The 23,353-nt window shown below is 47.1% G+C and overlaps 7 protein-coding genes across 7 annotated transcripts; 4 read left to right on the top strand and 3 right to left on the bottom strand.

The window, feature by feature from the left end:
* Positions 1-1,552: 1,552 nt before the first annotated feature.
* On the top strand, positions 1,553-2,556 carry HD556DRAFT_1460944 (uncharacterized protein; the record flags this gene model as incomplete). Its single annotated transcript, XM_041308237.1, has 5 exons — positions 1,553-1,647; positions 1,721-1,855; positions 1,918-1,924; positions 1,978-2,031; positions 2,099-2,556. The coding sequence occupies 5 exons, from the start codon at positions 1,553-1,555 to the stop codon at positions 2,465-2,467; spliced, it is 660 nt and encodes a 219-aa protein (XP_041152488.1). The 3' UTR covers positions 2,468-2,556.
* Positions 2,557-2,758: 202 nt separating this feature from the next.
* Positions 2,759-3,891, bottom strand: HD556DRAFT_1435291 (exo-beta-1,3-glucanase; the record flags this gene model as incomplete). Its single annotated transcript, XM_041305409.1, has 7 exons — positions 2,759-2,825; positions 2,849-2,955; positions 3,087-3,227; positions 3,277-3,325; positions 3,414-3,538; positions 3,592-3,684; positions 3,817-3,891. 7 exons carry the CDS (start codon positions 3,889-3,891, stop codon positions 2,759-2,761), a joined length of 657 nt encoding a protein of 218 aa, XP_041152487.1.
* A 4,980-nt stretch (positions 3,892-8,871) lies between these two features.
* HD556DRAFT_1460940 (uncharacterized protein) lies at positions 8,872-9,560 on the bottom strand (the record flags this gene model as incomplete). Its single annotated transcript, XM_041308236.1, has 2 exons — positions 9,194-9,560; positions 8,872-9,138 (listed from the first exon to the last, which is right to left on the bottom strand). The coding sequence occupies exons 1-2, from the start codon at positions 9,506-9,508 to the stop codon at positions 8,872-8,874; spliced, it is 582 nt and encodes a 193-aa protein (XP_041152486.1). The 5' UTR covers positions 9,509-9,560.
* A 2,595-nt stretch (positions 9,561-12,155) lies between these two features.
* On the top strand, positions 12,156-15,413 carry HD556DRAFT_1451165 (uncharacterized protein; the record flags this gene model as incomplete). The annotated part of the gene is made up of 11 exons (XM_041307900.1): positions 12,156-12,279; positions 12,332-12,575; positions 12,630-12,811; positions 12,857-13,062; positions 13,112-13,267; positions 13,321-13,492; positions 13,541-13,658; positions 13,708-14,081; positions 14,138-14,357; positions 14,412-14,749; positions 14,800-15,413. 11 exons carry the CDS (start codon positions 12,156-12,158, stop codon positions 15,411-15,413), a joined length of 2,748 nt encoding a protein of 915 aa, XP_041152485.1.
* A 921-nt stretch (positions 15,414-16,334) lies between these two features.
* On the top strand, positions 16,335-17,429 carry HD556DRAFT_1451164 (uncharacterized protein; the record flags this gene model as incomplete). Its single annotated transcript, XM_041307899.1, has 6 exons — positions 16,335-16,454; positions 16,508-16,565; positions 16,620-16,748; positions 16,838-16,909; positions 16,973-17,362; positions 17,413-17,429. 6 exons carry the CDS (start codon positions 16,335-16,337, stop codon positions 17,427-17,429), a joined length of 786 nt encoding a protein of 261 aa, XP_041152484.1.
* Positions 17,430-17,808: 379 nt separating this feature from the next.
* Positions 17,809-19,008, top strand: HD556DRAFT_1250527 (uncharacterized protein; the record flags this gene model as incomplete). Its single annotated transcript, XM_041298940.1, has 4 exons — positions 17,809-17,923; positions 17,971-18,427; positions 18,507-18,568; positions 18,620-19,008. Coding segments are annotated over 4 exons (1,023 nt in total), but the record flags the coding sequence as incomplete, so codon positions are not given.
* A 3,167-nt stretch (positions 19,009-22,175) lies between these two features.
* On the bottom strand, positions 22,176-23,302 carry HD556DRAFT_1451162 (uncharacterized protein; the record flags this gene model as incomplete). The annotated part of the gene is made up of 6 exons (XM_041307898.1): positions 22,176-22,300; positions 22,354-22,434; positions 22,486-22,672; positions 22,724-22,938; positions 22,985-23,097; positions 23,148-23,302. The coding sequence occupies 6 exons, from the start codon at positions 23,300-23,302 to the stop codon at positions 22,176-22,178; spliced, it is 876 nt and encodes a 291-aa protein (XP_041152482.1).
* Positions 23,303-23,353: the final 51 nt, after the last annotated feature.

Below are 23,353 nucleotides of genomic sequence, written 5' to 3'. Positions count from 1 at the left end.
CCAAGCTGGGAGGCGAGTTAGCTGGCAGAATCCATACTGGGGCACGCCTGTTACCTTGAGCGTTGCTTCCTTTATTAGCTCAGCGCAGGTGTAAAGTTTTCGTAACTCATGATGGCTCCCACTGGAATTAGTGAATATTTCGACGGCGTCGAGTCCAATTAAAATATGCAGCCTTCGAGAGTGCGAGTATGAATGGACGTGCTCGAGGAAGATGAAGACAAATACCTTGCTGGCGTAAAAAAGCTCTTCACAGAGCTCGACGCCAATGCAGGTGTTCGCTGTGCTTATGACACAGTCTCTAAAAGGTATCGGCGCCGGCTAGCAGTCTTGCGTGTAGGGTGGCATCGTTGGAAAGGTGCACGAGGGGCCAGTCATTACGGTCAACTGCTTCACATTGTATCGATTCAACTTTGACGCTTTGAATTACCTGGACTCTCGGTGTATCCAAAAGCTTTATTAGCAGCGCATGTTGGAGGTTCAGGTTTTCTGTCCTTCGAGCCATTTCGCTCGACTCCGGCATTTCAGACGCGTCAAAGGTGATGCGAGTACCGGAGATATCGTCCCACACCTAGTTTGAAACAATTGAGTGGATGTCACCCTACAGAGACGGCGCCTACATCGAGTGAATAGGATTCGCGAGTGCATGTTCCACGTAGTCCCAGAATCCAATCCCTGAAAACAGTTGGCTATAACGTCAAGCGCCTTCACAAGATGTACGCACTGTTCAAGAAATGCTGAGACTGGAACTGACGTGGTTTGAGTACGCATCGGGCGGCATGCCTCTAAGCGTTGTGGACGTCCGTATGCCTATAAACGCCTGAATAAAAAGATAGGCTGATAGAAATGTTGTACGAAGAAAAGATTGCGAACTTTACCATACTGATGTCCTGGCTGCCGTAAGTTACCCGTCTTATTATTTATATAGGACCCGCTACCCAAATTGCTCAAGAAACTACTCAGGTACGGATCTTCCCTAGCAAGCAGCATCTTCCTCCTGACGATCACGGCGCCAGCTAAACCAGACTCTCCGTACCACCAGGGCGCGTTGTCTGCCTTGTTTAACCAGCCTGTAAATCAGGCTTGAAACTATTTGTACGACATCGTTGAGGACCGAATCGCAGCCATCTTCCGACTTCGTGGCGCAGTTGACATGGAACCTCCGCTTCTACTACCGTCATCCAATCCTGAAGAAAGCCAGAATCATGCTACCCTCATTGATCGTCACGGAGAAATGGTTTGCTTGCCAAACAACGAGCTAGTACCTTTCGCTTGGTTGGCTCCACGAGCCGGCCTGCGAAGAATTAAGCGATTCCATATCACGAATATCTATCGGCCAAAGTGAGTCTCTCCAAGCCTCTTCAAAATGTGTTTTCAACGAGGATTCTATCCACAGCCCCGCCCCAGGACATCCAAAGGCTACAAAAGCAGCGGTTCTTGACATCATCACCACGCCCTTGTTACGGTCATGAAGCTTGCTGTAGAGGAAATCAAGCAAACGATTTAATTCGCCACATCTGCGGGCTTCTCGGCTCCCCTCTTCTTCCATCCGTTGATGTGGGGCGCTCAACGCATGCATTTCAAGGATGGAGTGCGTATCGAAGTGGACGTACGAACTAGGCGGCTGGATGTTCTCGCCTCAGCCGGACGGTATGGAATCCAAGGTTAAAATTGATGTTACCTGACATCTATAATCGACACGACAATCCAATCCGAAACCTAGGATGGATCCTATCAGTGCATTCGCCGTACGAATCGCTCTCGAGAAGATCGCAATGGCCTTGAGGGCCTTCCAGAGTACCTCTGTCAAAGCACTCGTTAAGGAACAGCGGTCATTCGGTTTCTGGAGCCCTCGGAGGTGCGACATTTACGTCCTTTCATATGAACATGAAAGTCACGTCGACTCATGCTCACGCGAAGGAATATTGTAAGTTCAAAACCAGAATTACCTAAAACATCTACACTGATATCTGGCATAAGATTTGCTATCTATCCTCGACGCACACCGTGCGCCGGGAGCAGGCCGCTTTCAAAGTAAAAAGCATCTTGAAGGGCGCAGTTTATGAAGGCTTGGATTTTTTGAACTTTTCTATCTTTCGAGGCTGATCGAAGTGCAGTTTCACGCCAATATCTTGTCGGCTGGCTTCAACGCCAGATTGCTGAGCAGAAACGCGTAGACTTGGCTACCTCAGGCTCATCTGTCTACCCTGATACCCATACGATTCCTGCACCATCCAAGGACGCATCTGCCCCTGAAGTAAAACCCATTCCCCCCGTCGATACGAAGAAGCAGAAAAAGCACATCAAACAAATCCTTCTCGATCGCGGTAATGCCAATTACACGTGTAATTTCAAGTCGACTAACGTTTGTTCAGCGTATGAAAAGGCCGGGCATCTTAAAACGGCAGTGCAAAATGGATTGCCGATGCTTGCTGTTGACGTTCCGAATGCGGTCTTTGATACCCTGTGAAGAATGCCTCCTGGATCACCGATGAAGAGACCTGGAAGTGAATTACAGCGTCCATGCCTACTATTTACATGACGTATGCTCAACAAATTTGCGAAAGGAGCTGCTACATAAGCGAAAAAGCTGAAGGATTTCCTTATTTGCCGTCGTATGCCACGCGCATGCAAATTGTCTACTCAATTTTTTTGTAGTTATGAATTCGTATTCTCTCGCGTAGGGACTTGTATTACTGGAACCACAGACTTCTCGTATGATGTATTCAAATTTAGCACTGCAGAATTCAATTGGTCCTTTCTACTCGCTCCAAGCTGTGAAAGTCTCTTGGAACCCATCGGCATTATTGCTGGAGCGGCCGACCCATCTTGCGATACGCTGAGCTTGTACATAGTACCTATGGTTGACGCACTGTATCCAATGACGTTTGACACGGAATCGACGTTGAAAATTTGCGCTTGGCAAGCGTTAGTGGTCAAACCGTCCTGGCTATAGTTCTGAACGGATAATTGATCCGGATAAGCAACGAAAGATCGGATAGCGCAGTCCACTCACCTGGAGAAACTATAGAAGCCTGCTCCTGTATGTGTGATTATTAAAAGCGTGCAAGAACAGACAGAATAAATACCAAATATGACGACGTCGTTCGAAGACTGAATGTACATTCCCCAGGGCGGCCAATGCTGATCGAACTCGAAAATGTAGGGTCATTGTAGGTCGAGGCAGTGCTATAAGGCGCTGGAGCAGCCGGAGAGGGTTGGTAATATGACTTGAGCAGCATCAAATATAATGAACCTGATAGGAAGATCAGTTCAAACCGTTTCAGTCTGGGCCAGGCCAATACAGCGGTTCTGAGCGTTCACCAGCCTATACTGGTACAGCCCAGTGCGTTCAGCTGCTTTGATAAGCATTGCGACAATGTCCCAGTTTGGTGATGGCGAGTCGCAAAAGCCACGCGCATATGCCAATAAGCCACACTGGGCCATGAGACTCGGAAAGAATCCCGCGACCAGTAAAGATCGAAATTTCAGAGGAGCCGGAAGTATCAAGGTCGTGGTCGGCGGTCCAGACCCATGCGCCCTATGCGAAAATATCAAATTAGAGTAAGTTATTTGGGCTTCTAATCCTTGTACTTCAAGGTATGCACTCGATCCAGAAGTCAAATGTATCCCAAGGAAAGCAGCTTGACAGGCGCTATTGACAGAGCCTGGGGGACATTGTGAATACTGCATGTTTGCTCCCGCAGCTAACGAGGAAAAGTTAGAACGTTTGTCCATTAGCAAATCTCGAAAGATTTACCTCCACCCAACTTGTACCATTATCGTTAGCGCATCCAGAATCCACGAGAGAACCAAAACCAACCTAATATGGCTGTCCCACATTCCTGCCGCTGCTTCCTGACCAGATGGATCATGCACGTTCCACTCGATCATGATGGCACCGAAATCGATGGCGTCGTGCGTACTGGTGATAGGGAATACGACGATGGCGGCGGTGGTAATGGACGATTAGCGTCTGCAGGGCTGAAGTACGGGCGCTGCCCAGATGGCGTTACTTGCGACACGTTAGATGCGGGACGTGACTAGAGTTGTGCCGCGTTTGTCAGTGCTCAACAGACTGAGAAGAGAGGTTACTCAGGGGCGATTGGATCGTGATGTTGACGGTATTAGATGATGGGACCGGTTGATTCTGGTGCTGGTGATCTAGCTACTGATCTGGCAGACAGTATTTTCTGCAGCCGAATCTGTTCTCTAGATGAACGCGGTGCTAGCATAGAAACATGTACGAAGCAAGCCTGCAACACGATCAGCACGAATGCGATAAATGAGTTTTATTGAGCAAAACGCACCTCGTCTACTGCTTCTTCTGCACCCGGTCTCATGCGCCGGTTACTAGGCGTACTCTGCTCACGTACGCTCGCCACCTCAGAAATGGCGCTCCAGAGGACTAAGTAGCTCGCTTTAGTTCCGACGTCCTCGTAGAGGACATGCTTTCTGTACCCGAAGCTCTCTGACGTACCGTTCGTTGGGTATGAGAGTCCGAAGCAGGGACCGAATAACGGCGCCCTAGGAGATCGAGGCTCTGGTTCCATAAGTATAGGATCTCGGGACAGGGAGCGCAAAGGCACGTCCGGACTTGAACAAATGGGGGAGGGCATATCAGCTTCTGGGATCTACCTGTCTGAAGGAATGTCGTTCAGCGCGTGGGCAGGGAAAAACATGGTACTGCGCGATGAGGTCTGGGTGGACGTTGCTGTGGTTAAGGCCGATGTTGAACGCCGTACGAGGATGTGATTGTTCGCTTGAAGTGCGCGATATCAGTTCTGGTCTGAATCGCGGGGTATTCTGTGCCTCAACAGACCCACCTCTCGAATTGCTACCTTCATTGTCGCTCGGTGCAGAAAAATAGCGGTCGAGGACACGATCTGCTGTTACTCGTCCTTGTGCACAGTAACCCTTTGTCCACCCATGCACGCGCCCCATATTCCTTTCCCATCTCGTGGCATTTTGATGTTGACCTGCCCGAAAGAGCGCACGACCACGTAGTGAGCTGCAACGATTTTAGATCCCAGCCGAAGAGCTGGACAAGGGACTTAGTGATGAAAAGTATTTCGGGTGTGTATTCACATACCACTACGAAGTCCTTGTACATAAAATGAATGGGTAAACTCCATGAGAGAGCGATGAAGTTGAGAAAGGCTTCTTGGTGACGCGCACCACCCAAGGCCTTGTGATGAGGGCAGTGGCGAAGCAGGAATGATGTATACGCTTGAACTGATGGGCGGGTCGGTTGCACTTGAACTTGAAACCAGTTTCACGTCGTTCTCGCGGGTGGTTTCGAGGGAGGCGAACTTCGCTTGTCTCGTGGACGAGGTGTAATAAGAACTTTGTAGCGCGCCGGATAGAGTTTTGAGTCTACGACGATCTCAGCAACGAGAAGATTTGTGGAATGTCTGATTTCGCTCTTCAACGTAAACGCAGGAGATGGTTTCAAGGGCTCAGAGCTAGAGCCTATGCCTCGGATATAATCTACATTTTTAGGCGTTAGAGAAAGGGTCGTCGAGGGATTGAACGTCTTACCTCATCGTCCGACTTGGTGAGGTCGGACAAGCTGTCTTTTACTTGATTGCGCTGTCACTATGACATGGTTTTTGCCTGAAACGCCCGCTACAGGTATCGGGGATACTATTGGTGCTATTCGCGGATTAGTACATGCTACAAGAAGGTATTCACGCGTTCTTACATGACAGAGTGAGGTACAAATTGCATATTCGGAGTTGACTGTGACGACGTGGCAGGGCGTTCTGTAAATTTCGCACGCTCGGCGTCAGCCGTGCCTGGTTCGAACGGAGACTCAAACGCAATCGATCAACAACGCCATCCGCCGCGTGGCTGCACTACGAGAACGACTACCTCAGGCTCATCTGTCTACCCTGATACCCATACGATTCCTGCACCATCCAAGGACGCATCTGCCCCTGAAGTAAAACCCATTCCCCCCGTCGATACGGAGACGCAGAAAAAGCACATCAAACAAATACTTCTCGATCGTGGTGATGCCAATTACAGGTGTAATTTCAAGTCGACTGACGTTTTGTAAAGCAAGGCGCTATAAGAAAATCGATTGATAGTAACGGAGAGCGGAGATTCGCACGTGCTCTGTCATACTCGCGCCAGGTACTACCGCTGAGCCTGGAGCCTAGAGCTTCACAGCAAGTCGGCATCTGAGATCTGAGAAGTCAACTTAATCGGCGCTTAATGAAGGTAATTTCGTTAACGCGTACGTGTTCTTGGAGATTTGATGTTTTCTCCCATCAGACTATGATGAATCATGAGAACGCGGCATCAAGCTTCGTTGGCAAGATACTGGGGTGAAATATTGTTAGCCGCGTTCAATCAGGCCTTCAGGTTCAATCCGATAGGTTCGGGACGCGTTCCTGGGGATGATATGTTTCAAAATTGTTGTCATCACTCGCGCATGGACCTGATTTATGACCAACGTTTGCAGTACAGGCATACGAAAGACCCGATCATCCAGGGGCTCATCGCGCCCAAGTGCAGTTAATGACTCCTTCTCGCTAGCAATTCTAACAGTCGCGCCGTAGCTGTGACGATGTGGCAGGGCGTTCTGTAAATTTCGTACACTTGGCGTCAGCCGTGCCTGGTTCGAACGGAGACACAAACGCCGCAGGTCACAATCGATCGACAAGGCTCTATCGTTTGATCAGGGCGTCAGATATCGATTCCCGAAGTCGAGCGGGCCCTCCCCTACGTGATATAATATATTAGCAATATCTGATGTCATGATTAAATATGTTGTGATCTGAAAATTGACTGCTTTTGAACTGATCTGAAGATTGATGGCTTTTTGACTGTCATATATATGTTGCTGGCGTCGTTTCCACTTCCTTGCAGCCCACAACTTTCTAAGTCCCTTGCAGCTCACAACATTCTCACTCACTTGCATATTCCCTTCACTTTCATGGCTGGTAGTCAAAGGTCAAGCAAGAAGGTGTGTGTGTGTCATTTCCTTGAAATCTTTGTTTGCTAAAGTATTTTCAGAGGCGCCTTGTAACAGACCCAGATGAAGTTGCCAAGCATGCTTCAATGTTGCCTCAGCGTGAGATGACGCAACTTCTGGCTGCAACATCAGTACCCCTTCCACAAAGACGCTTTGGCCCTGCAAAACAGCGCAAGAAAGCTATGTTACAGAAGACTGCCGCTCACACCACCAGGCACTGGTCTCGCAGCACACCTACATTTCGCATTCCAGGTGTGAAGATTAAAGAGCTTGCTGATAGGCCAAAGCCCTGCAAAGTGGATAAAGCACATTCAGGAGAGGTTATGGAAGAGATGATGGACTGGGAATCCAATGCATTTTCTGCCAAGTTTGCAGATGAAGATGGAAAGTTGCTTGCAGCTTACTTTTCCAACAGAATTCGCAGTACCGATAAACCTCCAGATGCAACGTACATTGGTGGACCACATACTCCAAGTCAACTTGGTCGTTCTGTATGTGATCTGGAAACAGCCCAGGCTGATGACAATGTCCAATTAGAATTTGATGGTATTCCTGTGAGAGCTTCTCCTGATCTCAGAGTATCCATTTACTCATAAAATTCACAGAAAGATGTTTTGGAGGATGCACTGTATGCCTCCCAAGTCTTACATCACTACCTTCGCCCACAAAAGAACAAAAAGGATGGAAGGCATGATTTTACTGATTTCCTCATGCGATATCAGCGCAAAGAGGGAGTAGTAGCTGAGGACCAGGACCAGGACCAGGATGAGGGCAACTCTGACTCTGACTGGGAGGAGGAGCCTACCACATTCAGTCATGGTGGACTTGAGTATGAATTTGCTAATGAGTATGAAAATTCAGAGTGTACAGGTGTATCCCATCTTGTTCATGCTTGGCAGATGCAAGGTTTTCAGGGAAAGGATGTGAGTTGCCATCAGCTAGCCCAGCCAATACAACTGACTGCTCTCAAGGTTCAAGAGAGTCCATTGAAGCCATCAGCAGACATGCATGGTGGTGGCTCTTCAGCAGTAGCTCAGGCTGTAGCATGGTACATGGAGCGAACAGCAAAGTTGGCTGTAGCTCTCAAGGAAATGTTCAAAGCAGCCTTCCCAGAGGATTTTGAAATCTATCAAAAGGCCTTCAATGCAGGCGTCTGGGAGCTGGCAGATCCAGGCCCATGGTTAGGACGTGCAATTGTGTGGAAGCTTAATGTTTTACCCCATCGAGATGGACAAGATGGTGGGCCTACTGCAATATTTTGCTTGGGCCACTTTTCAGGAGGGGAGGCATACTTGACAGATCTGAAGGTCAAACTTTGGTATGTCTCAAATCTAGCATCAACATCTCATTGATACTTAACAACAATATGACTAGGTACCAGCCAGGTGATGTCCTAATTTTTAGGGCAGGGGATCTCTACCATGCCATTGGTCCTTGGAAGCCTGAAGGTGGAGTTACTTCGCGAGGAATCACACCAGGTCGTATTGGAAATGTGTTCTTCTCTCCAGCTCATTCCCTCAAAGCATTAGAGAATAGGAGGCGCGGTTGGCTGAAAAGCACTGCCGGAGGCGCCCTGCCAAGTGCTAAGTCCTAGATAACGTTCCAGGACATCTCAAAATTTGATTATTAAGTATGCTACAATGAATCTTATTTGTCTGCTACGCGACGCATCAGCTTGGCTATGCGCATATTGCACCTCGTGAGGTAGTAGTTTCGCGACGCCACGAAGTCCATTCAACTCGTACGCGACTTTGTCCTGGATGTCACACAGCAAAACCTCCATCTCTTGCAATCTGCGTGATAGCAGGACGCAGCAGAAGTACATCGCCAAGAGCTGCCATGGCGGCAACAACGCAGTCGGCAGGGGTGGAGGAGTCGATGAATGGACCGCATCAGAAGCCACCAGGTTCGTTGCGGGTTGCTCGACATGAAGGAGAGCAGGCGCATTGATCTGCGGCCGCGAGCATCATTTGCCGCAAAAGAGGCGACGTGATATAATCCGTCGAGGCATCAGGCGACGAAGGAGTTGGTACAGCAAGTGTAAAAGGCACATGGCCATTGGCCAGAGGCGAAGCTGATTGCGAAGTTGGAATGAGCTGCCTTGGTGGCGCGAGCTCTCCGGTCGAACTGTGAAGATATCTTCGACGGGAGGAACAAAGCTATGACGAGTTTGTCAGCAAGTTCTATTGTCCAAGTCGAAGGAGCTTGACTTACATGTCTGACGCGGCTTAGAGCGTGGATGTTGATATTAGTACAGAGACTCCTGTGAAGAGGTTTGGGAGAACTTGTCGTGGCGTGAGTGGCGCTCGACCCAGCTATTAGTACAGAAACTCCTGTGAAGAGGTTTGGGAGAACTTGTCGTGGAGTGAGTGGCGCTCGACGCAGCTTAAACGAGGCTTTTAACATGACATGGTTGGAGCTTGACGTGGTGGTGCAGAGTATAGAGAGTGAATCGAACTTGATAGGGTGAGGTCGAGGCTTGACGCGGTGAGACAACGCTCGATACTGCGTCTGAAAATCAACATACATGAACGAATTACAGGTAATACAACAATGCAGGACTGACACGCAAGATGCATACCTAATAGTAGTCACGGTATGGACGCAAAGGACAAGCTCTGTAAATTTGGTGAGAAGTGAATACAGCACTATAGAGCCATGTATGCACGCAGACGCTCATATATGTTGATCATTAACGTGTTTGGAACATATGAAGTTGTTTGAACGTGATCTGTGCGCTAGAATTTGTTATAGCGCCGTATCACGACAGCGTCTGCCAGGCTCTTACCAAACTTAGCCTGTGCCCTGCATCACTAGCCCTATGCGTCTTCCCTAGTAAATTGTCCGCGTAGGCACCCTTTGATCGAGCCAACATCAACTCGTTCCATGATAACCATTGTTATTGTTCGAGGACGCATTGCGAGAGAATGTTGACCCTGTTGGTGAGCACCAGGACTCGTATTAATAATTATGCGCTCCTCTGGAACACATCGGTCTAATAATCTGAACTGAGCCCCCCAGCTTGGGGGGGTGCAAAGCTCCTGCCATAACAGGCAGGAGAAAAGCCACCTCCCGAAAGCACCTTCCCTTCCAAGGCAACATAATTTCCTTATATAGCATGCACGCGAAAGCACAGAAAGCACAGGGAAAGCACTAGGAAAGTACTGAACCCCCCTGAAAGCACTGAGAAAGCACTGAGAAAGCACTGAGAAAGCACTGAGAAAGCACACCCCCAAGAAGAGCCCGATTCCCCGCACAGTGCTCAACAAAAGGCTCCATGTATATAAGGGAGGGGGAAAAGCGACCTCCTGAAAGCACTATCCCCTTAACAAGGCCACACAACTTCCTTATTACTTCCTTATAGCATGCATATAAAAGCACAGCACCGACAGGACCAAGAAAGCACCCACAAGAAGCACCGGATCAACCTGCAAAAAGCACTAGACATAAGGTAGACCTCAAACGAAAGCATCAAATGTCACGTGAGTGTGACTGACTTTGACAGGCTGAATACTCGAGGATAAGGTCAATGCCTAATTGCCGGAACAGGCTAAGAGGAAACTAGAAATAAGAACATAGCAAAATTGTAGAAACACACTAATTTCTACTCTGTGCCTTCAGTTCTTGGACATTTCTCAATGATTAATTATGCAAGCTAACATTCTACATCCATCAGCATTCTCAGATTTATTTAATGTGTCGCCGTTGAATAGATATTGCATTAGTCCCGTTTTGTCACGAAAAGTCATGTGACATTTGATGCTTTCGTTTGAGGTCTACCTTATCAGTGCCGGCAAGTGTCCAGAAAGCACCCCCACAAGAAAGCACCAAAACAGCACTATTGGCCGTCCAGGACGGCAGTTGTTGCAGGCAACATAACTTTGTGTATGCATCCATGCGGTGGCCGTCTGGGACGGCAGTCACTGCACGAAACATAGCATGTGTGACGCCCACCAACATTTGGCCTTCCAGGACGGCAGTCACTGCAGGCAACACAGCATGTGTGACGCCCACCAACATTCGGCCTTCCAGGACGGCAGTCACTGCAGGCAACACAACGTGTGTGACTCCCACCCAAGCAGTGGCCGTCTGGGACGGCAGTCACTTCAGGCAATATAATGTGTGCCTCTCCCACCCACATAGTGGCCGTCCAGGACGGCAGTCACTGGCAGGCAACATAACATGTGTGATATCCCGTTATCTGTTGGCCTTCCTGGACGGCAGCCACACCTACATGGCCTTTGAGCGCCAACTCAATCTCCTGTGCTCATTAGAAACAGCACCACATTTATTCACGAAATTGGAGCATTTTCCTGCAAGTATTTGTAGCAACGGTATATACACAAAGTAAATAGTTGAAATGAAATGCTGAATGACAAAAGGTAGTGAAACAAACCAACAAATATAAAGGAGAAAAGAAGGGAAAAGGCAATGGAGAGACAAAACCTGGGGAATTGGGAGAATTTAGAATGAGTGAACCGGGAGTACACGAGGAGATGGGAGACGGGAGACGGGAGACGGGAGACGGGAGACGGGAGACGGGAGACGGGAGACGGGAGACGGGAGACGGGAGACGGGAGACGGGAGACGGGAGACGGGAGACGGGAGACGGGAGACGGGAGACGGGAGACGGGAGACGGGAGACGGGAGACGGGAGGGAAAATGGGAAAATAAATACACTCAATGATACTGTTTTACTTGTGTCAAAATCCTGCTCAAAGAATGTAGAACTGACTGATCTTGTTGTCATATCCCGAATAATCTATACTACAGTACTGCACCACTTACTTCAGTAATCAGCAGTGACTTCGCAGGTACGTTTTTTTCCTCTCGGCTTTATCCGACGGTGGCTTAGCTGACTGCAGCATAATCAACTTTCGGCAATGTGCGGGCTGGGTGCCGACCACTCCCGCCGCTGGCGCCAACGTTCCCACAGCCTCTGCTCATCATCTACAACGACGAGCACGCTATATCACTCAACCTTACCCAAATTTGAGTGCGTTTTTTGCACATCCTTTGTCTTATGGTCCTACTCTACTCTTGTGATGTTTTTTCAAGTGCATCTGTCTCATTTTAGCTACATATTTGGTGAGTATTTGTGTACCTTCTGTGTTCTGACTAAGCATACTAACTGTTGTTCCTCACCACCATGGGGAGACAGCGTCCGTTCCGCACAATGTCGCAGAGGGTCACAATGACCGTACTTTGTCATACAGGCCCACGGACCACATCTGCAAGCCTGACCCGTATACGAGCAGACCGCCTGCAAGCTGAGAGAGAGCTCCAACTTCAAGCTCAAGGTGAGTGTACAAATCAGTCTTGTCTTTCATTCTTACAGCGATGTATGAGCAGATCAACGTCACACACAGCAGGCTGCCCTCGCTGTGGAGGCTTCGCTGGAAGCTGGGTCGACTTTCGATACAATGGACCAGTTTTACGATGGTGAATCGTTGATGCAGCGTTCAGACAGCAGTGATGGCAACACGGACACAGACACGGATACAGACACGGACACGGACAGCAACAGTAATGAGGGCCATTACTCAGTCGAATCCCGGCTACTCTCTGCCTATGCTAGGCTGCAGTTACAAAACAGGTACGTATTGTATTTCTTCTACTCAGTCTTTCTGGCTAATCAAGGTTACTGCAGCTCGTTGAAACACCGTAGTGACCAACGGACACGAGAAGCACGCTACACCAATATGCACGCTTCATGGTGCTTGCAGCTGCCTGCACTGACAAATGCGTATCTCACTTGGAAGCATAACAGTTCGCTCAATGTCGCTCTAACTTCGGCTCACAAGTTCCAGGTCACAGCGGTGCATGTCTTTGGTACGTTTTTTTTAAACAAAAGATTTCATTACTTACATTTTCTAGAACTAGACTACTTTCACGATATCACACAACAGCACGAAGAAGTCGCGAATGTGTCTCTATTGCACGTGGGTCTACTTGGCTGCTCTCCTACTGCACCGACTGTTGCAATTAGCCTGCAATGTCTTGAGCTCTATCATCAGCTTCGACGACAGCAATCTTCATTCAGCATCCAGGCATTCACAAAGGTCTTGTGCGCAATACATAATGTAAGTCATTCTTTGTGCATGGACTTACAGCATTCTAATCAATCATTAGGTCAATTACGCGCAAACATTCCGTGATCAATTTTCGATCGCATTCGATATCTATCTCACAATACTTCGTAGTGTTCGGTCTCAAGTGGACATGGCACTCGGCCGCACAGATCCTGACTGGCGCCTTCGACATGGTTGTCCGCCGTGCACGTTTGAGGTCAGTGTGTTATTTTTATTTTAAAAACATCATTGTCTGATCTATTTCAACAGCAACCTAATGAATGTCCGCTGTATCCTGCCAGTCTCAAAGCAATGGATGGGAACAATTCTGCGAAACGCATGGCAAATGCCGGCAGTGCCGACCTCCGCATCTTTCCCAGCAGATACATGATTCCCCCGGATCAAGTTGACGTGTTCAAGGATGACATACGACTACGTCCTGGTGAACGCGGAGCCGATCAATTAACATTTTGCACTGACAATTGGAAAGCCGCTAACTCAACAGAGGAGAACACTGTCCGTGTTTTTGAACAGACTGGTATCTTTCTCTCTGCGTGTCGACACGGAATCATTCAAACGGTCACTGAGATGCGTTGCAGTGGCGAGCTGTAAGTTTTCAATACAATTCAATATTATGTTGCTAATGATTTTCAAAAGTGCGAAATATCCTCTCGCTACTATCAATAAGCTTCTCGACGTCTTCGGTGACAATCAAGCCATTGGTAGTGATATCGGTTGCAGCTTATCTAAGACAGTCGCCACCAGCTCTATACGAGACAAAGCCTTCGATCGTAAACTTTCGCTGTTGGTGAATGCATTCCACGGACACGCTCACAACCGCAAATGCCAGCTGCAGTATCACCCCATGTACCTACGTGGCTTCGGACTTAAAGATCTCGAAACTTGTGAACATATTTTTGCAAGCTCGAACGCTGCAGCGTGTCTCATTCGTCATGCATCGCATTTTCACTATGGTCAGTTCCTAGACCTGCATTTCGACCAATGGGACATGGATAAATATTTGGAACTCAGTGAGCGTTTATTGTCTGACTATGTAGTAATTCTGATTGATCTAATTGAAATTTAGGCCGCTTTATTTTCAATAACTACAAACAAGCGGTTACCCTGATTGATGATTTTACCAAAGAACTCGACGCCTACCGCTTATCCTTTCCTGACCAAGCCATGGATTTCGAGACTTGGGTAACCGAAGAACTCGCATATCTGGAGTCCGTTGCATCGGAGCCTGCACGCGACGCTCTCGCAGTCGATTACGTTGAAGCGCTTGAGAAGCTCAACACGTACCAGTAAGTTTCATTTTACTTCGTTTGCATATATTTTAAAGTTCACAATCAATTCAGACAACAGTTCGACTCGTTTGGAACTGATAAATTTCTGACGTACTTGCCATCATCATTCACACCTGACTCTGGGTTGAGTGTTGCAGCTTCTCAATCAACTAAGCAGGCACAAGCGGCTCGGCGTGCAGTGGAACACCATCTTCAAATTCAAATCAATGTTGTTGAGGATCTCGAGACCCGCCTCGACATTGCTGAACGGTGGACACCTGGATATTCAGATTATCGGGAGACACTTGAATATAGCCGACGACGGAAATTCATTCGTGCGGTCGAAGATCTTGAGGGTCTTGTCATCCAGCACTTGTTTGAGTTGTCTAAAGCTAATCTCTCGTCAACCGGTACTAACTTAATGTTGATTAATGCATTCTACTGATGAAATCTTTCGCAGGCTATAAACTTCGAAGACAAATATCTCGAGCCATCGTCAAACGATCGGGTGCAATTCGTACTGCACTAGACAAGTACAACAAGCTCGCTGTCGTGCAAAATCCACGAAGGCCAACACTACAATATAGTGAGATTCTGTCTTATGTGGCCCTTGGCGAGTTTGATATCCTCAAACATTCACGACACGATATCCTGACCAAGCCTTGGAGCAACACCACACATCGTCAGATGGGTGTCAAGTACTTCAAGATTCTCCGAGCTCGTGAGGAGATTACTCGACTCAATGTTGAAATCCGCCGCTTGCACGCTTGGATCGATGCTGAGGATTCTGACATCAAACACGTGGCCACTGAGCTTGAGCTAACTAACCCTCCGCTTGCGTCAGAAATTTGGAGGCTGTATCATCGGCAGCGGAGGGTCAATGATGTGCACCGTGTTCGTATCAATCGCATATATTCACTTGAAGGATTTACTGGCTGTGTTCCTTCTGATGTGACCGCAACAGATGACTCATTGGACTCTGTAGATGAAGTCTCAGTAGAGATGATTGAAGATGAATTAGAAGGAGACGAGGCGGCACGATTTGACTTATGTATTCAGCAGATGTCATTGTAGTTCTCTTCTGTGATTTTGCATTACGCATGAATTTGAGGATTGATTGTTAATGCATTTACCATTCCTTCAGAACAAGTCTTAAATTATTGCGAGGGGACAGCATAGCAAGGCTCAGAACACGATGTAAGGACTGAAGAAAGGGAAGTCCATGCTGCTACGTTGTTACCATTCCCTCTGAACAGTGTAAGGACTGAGGGAAGTCCATGGCTTGCCATGGACTTCCCTTTTTTCAAGATGTCATTGTAGTTCTCTTCTGTGATTTTGCATTACGCATGAATTTGAGGATTGATTGTTAATGCATTTACCATTCCTTCAGAACAAGTCTTAAATTATTGCAAGGGGACAGCATAGCAAGGCTCAGAACACGATGTAAGGACTGAAAAAAGGGAAGTCCATGGCAAGCCATGGACTTCCCTCAGTCCTTACACTGTTCAGAGGGAACGGTAACAACGTAGCAACATGGACTTCCCTTTCTTCAGTCCTTACATCGTGTTCTGAGCCTTGCTATGCTGTCCCCTCGCAATAAGGCTGAAGAAAGGGAAGTCCATGCTGCTGCTACGCTGTGAAGATGAAGAAGTACCTGTGCCAGAATGCATACAATCACGAAGATCTTAAATTGATGGGTGTATTATTAGTAGTTATTGAATGATTGGATCAATCTTAGATTGATGTGACGTTTGTACGCCACATTGCAACTGCATGCAGTGTGCCGCATGTGCATCTGCCCAATACCTGCCTCATATCTCGCTTCATCCTGCACTTGCAGACTGTCCGCAACGTGTCACAGTCATTAATTAGGAGAGTCTCAAACCTCCCAGCCTTCAAAAGGCCAACTTTCTGGACGCCTTTTCAATCATATTTTCACTCTTGCTTTTCGTATCCTCCAAGTCTGTTACTTTCTGCAATCGCGCAACTTTTACTATGCCTACTTCAAACTCCACATTCACGACAGAATCAAGCAGACCGGATGGTCGTCTGCCTCGGCCATTCCACCACCTTCACTATTTAGACCTTGCAGTTGACGCTGATGATGATGTACTGGTGCGCTTTTTCTTTCTGTCTCTAGAAACTGTGTGCACTCACTGTTGATTCAGCACGACTTCATATGTATTCAATTCCATGCAACATTTGATTTCAACTGGCCAGCAAAACGTAGGTACAAACGAGGGCCTCAAGGACACAGGATGTTCACCATTAAATCTCCAGACATCATACTCAAAGCTACTGTGTCTCATCCGCCAACCTATGAGCTTGCCGATGCCATGAGTAAAATCACTACTACTCTTCTCAGCCATTCGCTCCCTCGGATTCATGACTCCTGGTTTCCAAACAACTGTTGGAAAACGGTTGATCTGCCTACTAGACTATGATGGAGTGAGTTTTTTTGTTTTCATTTGCCTTACTGCCAACTGATTCTCATCTAGATGCTACCACGACTGACACGACGTCCAACAATATCTCCGATGTCAAGCGGATTGCTTTTAAACTTAACGACGGTGTGTTCATTCCTTCCATTTTGTTTTGACAAAATCGCTCAAGGTCACACTCGGGCACTAAAGAGCTCACGCCTGCGGAGACCCATCCTGGTGTCTATGCTAGAGACACCACTGGTAGCCCATCTTGCTCGACGTCGCTTGATGCATTGGGCCCTGGCGCAATGGCCGAAAGTCGTCAGTTGCCTCAAGGTTCGGCTCCTGGTTACCCAGTTGTCCGAAATCTCGGCACTGAATGTTTGAACGGCTGTGTTGGTACCCCAAACACTCCTACCTTTGAGGACGTAAAGGTCATCCTTGCCCTGCATGATCTTCCACGTGGTGTTGTCCGTGAGATTCACTCTTGTGTTCTTCAAAGGGAAGGCTTCGAGGACACGCAGTGGCCATATGTTCTTGATGATAACTTGGTGCTTGAGCCTCGAAAATCTGCTCTTTTGTACGCTATCCATAATCTAGGTGAGTTTTGAGTTTCGGCAAAGGAGCGAAATGACTGAATCAAATTTTAGTGTCTTTGATCTACTAAGTACAATTTTTTGTAACGTTATTGCATGTCAGAATCTCGTATCTTCTTTCGGGTCCGTATTTTCGAGCGAGTGCCGTTGCTGTGCTGCTGTCCGATAAATAGCCCTCTATGTAAGTCAGAAATTTTGTTACTTACCTCGCCTATTCAGTTCATCATGGCACGCGGAAATACAAGCAAAGTCAAGAAAGTCCGTCCCCAGCTCACAACGTGTCAGAAGGCTGCGTGTCGTGCGAAGTTCGTTGCACTCACTGATGATGTGAACGGTGCTCGCACAACCTACATGGACCAGGTTCAAGTCCTTGCCAAGAAACATGGACGGTGAGATCTTCTATCATGATACATAACGACAGTACTCCGAGGCTCAACAGATGCTACTAGCTCCGAGCGTTGGACACGACGTCAACTTTACCTTGGGGGTCAGACGGTTCGGCGTTCTCGGCGTCCAAACACGTGGAATGCATTTGTTCGCCAACGACTGGATGACATAAACGAAGGTGTGTGTATCTATATCACTTTGTGCTCAATTTCAACTCCTTTCCAGGCCTATCAAAGGGTAACCGTTGGAAACTCACAGAGTTTATTGAGTCTCATAAAGAAACTCTTCGCAACGACTATGCAAGACTCTCACGCGCTCAAAAGAATAATTACGAAGTCGAGATTATCAAGATGCGTGCCGACAAGCAGCGCATGGTCCACGACAACCCAAGAGCGGTCCAGCGCGACATGCAGGCTACTTTTGCTGCTATGGACCAAGAGGTACTTTCTTATTTTCTTCGTCGCTCGTTTTCTGACAGGCATATAATCCAGTGGACAGCTATTTGCTCCCGCCTCGGTGTTGAAGGCTTTTATGTGGCTGTCCGCGGTGGAATTGAGGACCTTAGTGGTCCCAAACTTTTTTTTTCAGAGAAGGCCGAGAAGTTTGTGCGAGCCGTTCTGGATCTTGAGCCTCGGCGCCTGGCATTAAAACTGGAAGCATTTGCTGTCTCTGGCCTTGGTAAGTTTCTATATTTTACTCTAACTAATGTGTTTTTGATGACGTTCTATTCCCGCAGCTGAAGACATACCGACTATATCAAGGGAGAAAAAATCCCTCAACCAGCTGGTCAGTGAATGTCGGACGCTCATACAAGACGAACTTGGTGAGCACCATCTCTATCATGGAGTTTTCATTGTTGCTGATGTTGATGCAGACTTTATCTTGTGCGAAAACAAACTCGCCAACCACGCGAAAATGAACTATACTAACTACGAGCACGCCATTGTTGAACACTATGGCGTGGAGCTCAAAGGTTGGCCCTTCGAACTTCTGCCAGTCCGGAATCCCTCTAGTATTGGCGGACGCAAGTCAGTGCAATTATTGATCAACAGACTCATCGAAGAGACCTGTAAATGGACGAAGCTAACTGAGGAAGAGCTTGCAGACAGGATTACCAGCAATCATGCTCGGCAAGCAGCTGGGGAGACCGTCTACAAACCACGGAAGACGCGCACCAAAAAGACAGTAGAAAAGAGTGCTGCCATTGTTGAGAGTAGCAGTGAGAGTGACGAGAACGAAGGGGATGATGGGGACAATGAGTAATCATTAGCATTATTAGTACAGAGCACATGTAATTGCTATGGAAGTATAAGGGCTGAAGAAAGGGAAGTCCATCGTGCAACACTATTACCATCCCTCGAAATAGGTGTAAGGGCTGAAGAATGGGAAGTCCATGCTGCTACACCGTCCATGTCACCATCGCTGCCATCTGAACGCTGCATCAACGACTCACCATCGTAAAACTGGTCCATCATATCGAAAGTCGACCCAGCTTCCAGCGAAGCCTCCACAGCAAGGGCAGCCTGCTGTGTGCGACATTGATCTGCCCCATAGTGGTGAGGAACAACAGTTAGTATGCTTAGTCAGAAACACAGAAGGTACACAAATACTCACCAAATATGTAGCTAAAATGAGACAGATGCACTTGAAAAAACATCACAAGAGTAGAGTAGGACCATAAGACAAAGGATGTGCAAAAAACGCACTCAAATTTGGGTAAGGTTGAGTGATATAGCGTGCTCGTCGTTGTAGATGATGAGCAGAGGCTGTGGGAACGTTGGCGCCAGCGGCGGGAGTGGTCGGCACCCAGCCCGCACATTGCCGAAAGTTGATTATGCTGCAGTCAGCTAAGCCACCGTCGGATAAAGCCGAGAGGAAAAAAACGTACCTGCGAAGTCACTGCTGATTACTGAAGTAAGTGGTGCAGTACTGTAGTATAGATTATTCCCTCTAACTAGTAACGCGAGAGCGTACGTTCTCACGTTACTAAGTAGTAACATAAACGGTGTCACTCAGGTGCCGGATCCCTGCACCTCTGCACATCCACATCCCTTTACCTCCATACCTCAGCTAGCCTGCATCATTCATCCTTTGTCCCATCACCCTAATGTCATATCCCATATATCCACGTGTCTCATCCAATCTGATCTGATCCAATGTATAGATCCGCTTCCAATCTATTCCTCTATTTGGTATTCCTTGTCCTCGGTATCTCAGTTATACTTACTACCGGTATGCTTACTGATCCGTTAACCTATGCTTCATTTCCAACTCGCGCTTGATAACTTTGCTTATGCTTCATACATAGCCTCAGATGCTTGCTTACTGATCTTTCCATTATTTTCTTAGTATATAAACTCTTGTATATGTCCTGTAGTTCCTCAGTCTGAATATCATATTAGTCCTCACACTAGATCTCACTCTAAGTCCTTATATCAGTTCTAGTCTTCCGACTTAGTCAATATCCATCTCAGGCCTAGGGAGAAATTCCCTAGGCCAGAGCTCCGCTTATCTGATCCTCAACTCATCTGCTCATCTGCTTATCCGATCCTCCGAAGTTTCCGGACATTCATCTGAAACTTTCCCGTGGTCCTCCGGACCTATTCTGCCTTGGACTTTGTCCTTGCAGCCTTTCCTCTGTTTGCTTCTATAGGACTTGTCCTAAGTAGCCATTACATGTATCTGTATCAGGACGAAACCTCATCGTAATTTCCGGAACTTTCCCACACTCATCCGGAAGTTACTTGCACTCGTCCGGAAAAGTCCTTCCAAACTTTCCCGCACCTCGGATGCCCTTGGACTTGCTTCAGACATCATTCTCAAATTAAGGGCACATACTCGGGTAAGGGGCACAGCGCACGAGCTGAAGCCAAGCCCCTCAGAATCAGTCCTACCCTTTGTGCACGGTCTTAACACTTGTGTACTACTATATATATACTTTTACATGGTGTGGTAGATTGTCTTTTCGCTTACATTGAGCAGCTTTGAGAAGTTGAAACTTGCAGTGTTTGTTTTTGGTGCCATAAGTTGTGGCATTTTTCTGATGTGGCATGCCTAGAGCGATGTATGGCAGTGTCACTTTGGTTCCATTCCTCACTTACACACCTACATATACCTCCCATCTCAATGCAGCCACATGTCATGATTCAAAGGCATTTGAACACCTGAGTGTCACCATTAAGATTACTAATTAGTAAATGTATCACGTACCCCATCCTTTTACTAATTAGTAACAAATATTACTGTCCCCTCATACCAGCAATAATATCAGCAAACCGGCAGTCCCTTGGGAAAAATCAGAGCTCCCTATGGCTTATTTAATACTGATGAGGCGCTGTTGCCTTACTACCCTAAATAGGTATGAGCGGACATTTCCGGTTATGGCGCTGATTCACTGTGCCGCACCTTCTCACGATAATGTTCTCACCTGTGCTCATCGTGCGTGACATTGAGCTCCATTTTTCACTTATTTTCTACCCAAATTTCCCTGGACCTTTTCTGTTTTATCTTTCCATGCAATTGATACAGTATCCCACTTTCCATGACCTCTCATTATTGCCGGATTGTCATGCAGGTCGTCTGTTGTGGTGAGCTCATTGTTTCACTCATTGTTCATCATCTTCACGTCCTCCTTTTCACTATAGTACATGCACACGCACAGCTCTCTGACCTCTCGCTATTCCGCCTTGCAGGCGCCTCATATCCAACTGTGTCTGCATGCTGCATGACAGGCTCAAATGCCGTCGTTCACCCAGGCAAGACAATATCGTCTTCATATGGGTTCTGTCGCTTTCAGTACTCACTGCCTTCAACCTCACCATTGTCCATGACCACTGCACTGCGGGAGGTCTTGTAAATGGCTTCAGAATGTCTCTCTCATTCTTACCATGGAAGCGGAATCCTTGTTTATTGTCCATGGTTGATGTTGGTGAGTCCCCTTCCATTGAATGGATGGCTGCTTATTTGTTCAGGCAGGACAATATCGTCTTCATATGGATTGTGCAGCTTTCTGGACCCATCACCTTCAACCTCGCCATTCAACTGTTGGTGAGTCCCCTTCCATCAAGTGGATGACCGCTAATTCGCCTGGGCAGGACAATATCATCCTCATATGGATTGTGCGGCTTTCTGGACCCACTGCAATGGTATTGTATCTACAGGTAATGTAAATGATCTGTTGATTAAGCCTCTGTTGAACTCATCCCATTGTCCTCTGTATCTTCCACTATTTCTGTGCTCTTTGCTATGGGGGTCTTTTCTTGGCGCTTATGAGTCTTGTAGATTGGTTTGCCATTTGCCTGTTGTTCTTTATTCTTGGCAATGTGTTCTATGAGCTCGTCACTTGTGAGCTTTGTCCATGAGCATGTTCCTTTCAAAAGTAAGTTGTGCAAATTGATTAAGTCTTCGCGACACCCAATATTTCTAGGATTTCAAATAGTCCCAGGAAAATTTTCCAGTGCAATGCCGTAAGTTTCTACAATCTTGCCTTCATAATTGTTGTAATTCATTTTGACCTTCTTTTTCAGTGGATACCTCAAAGTAGGAATAATAATATCTGTATGACTAATGTTAGGACATGTGCCTGCAAAGAATTTTCGCTCAACCTACCAAGTCCGTCCTGGATGTGTTGGCAGCATAGGCTCACAAGTTTTGTCAATGACAGTCGTTGGCTGACTGTGCCAGCACTATCTACATAAAATTTGTTTAGTAGGTTATGATTATTGTATGCTTGTTGCTCACCAAAATCTCCAACTACCCAGGACTTGACTTTGAGTGCAAAGCGCTTTGGCTCCATGCCAAGAACATCTTTGATGAACGACCCGACTTTTGCTGTGTAAAAGAGCTTCAGTTTGTGGTACTGCTCGACATCACCTTGAACAGCAAGATACATTCCCTCAAGGCCCGTTCGTGCTTGGATGCTAGCCCACTGTTCAACTACAAGTAAGTCGCATTTTTATGTATTATTTTATAGCAGTACCTCTGTCTTCATTGTTTTGAATGTCGCATTGACATCTTTTTGTAGTGCCTTAGGGTTCGCACGTGTAACCTTCACGCGTGACTGGTGATATGTGTTGATGTTCTCCTGCAGGTGGTTCTTGTCGACCAACGTCAAGCACAAATAGGCCGATGTTAGTTTTGAACTGTGGGCCTTGATAAATGCAGGAAGCTTCAATTGATCCTCCGGCACATGTCCTTTCATTCACATGAGTATTGGTGTAAAAATTTCATTAGTTAGTACCTTCGTTCTCCTCATTCAGTTTTTGTCTGACAAATGCATTCCAAGGATTAGCACAGCGTCTGTTGAAGACACCTTTGCCAGTATAGAGCTGCCTTCGCGTCCACCTCAAGCTTCTGTCCAAGAGTGAGTACTATGAATTTCTTCATGAAATAGTCGATCTTACAGGCCATTATCTTTGGCAATAGCACTGGCCTCCTCTTGGTACGTATCTTGCGCTGTTGTGATGGCATCGGTGAGCTTGACTAATTTTGTGCGGCAGGCAGCCTTTTGGATATCTGTTAGCTTTGCGCAGATGTGTTTGACTTTTGATGTTGACATGGTGACCATGGATAATGTGCAGTTGGAATTGGGGATAATACCTAACCTTAC

Source organism: Suillus plorans (assembly GCF_016647745.1).
Source record: "Suillus plorans strain S12 chromosome Unknown HD556scaffold_122, whole genome shotgun sequence".
Taxonomy (NCBI): Eukaryota; Fungi; Basidiomycota; class Agaricomycetes; order Boletales; family Suillaceae; genus Suillus; species Suillus plorans.
The sequence above is the reverse complement of the archived record's forward strand: the minus strand, read 5'-3'. Positions and strand labels throughout refer to the sequence as shown.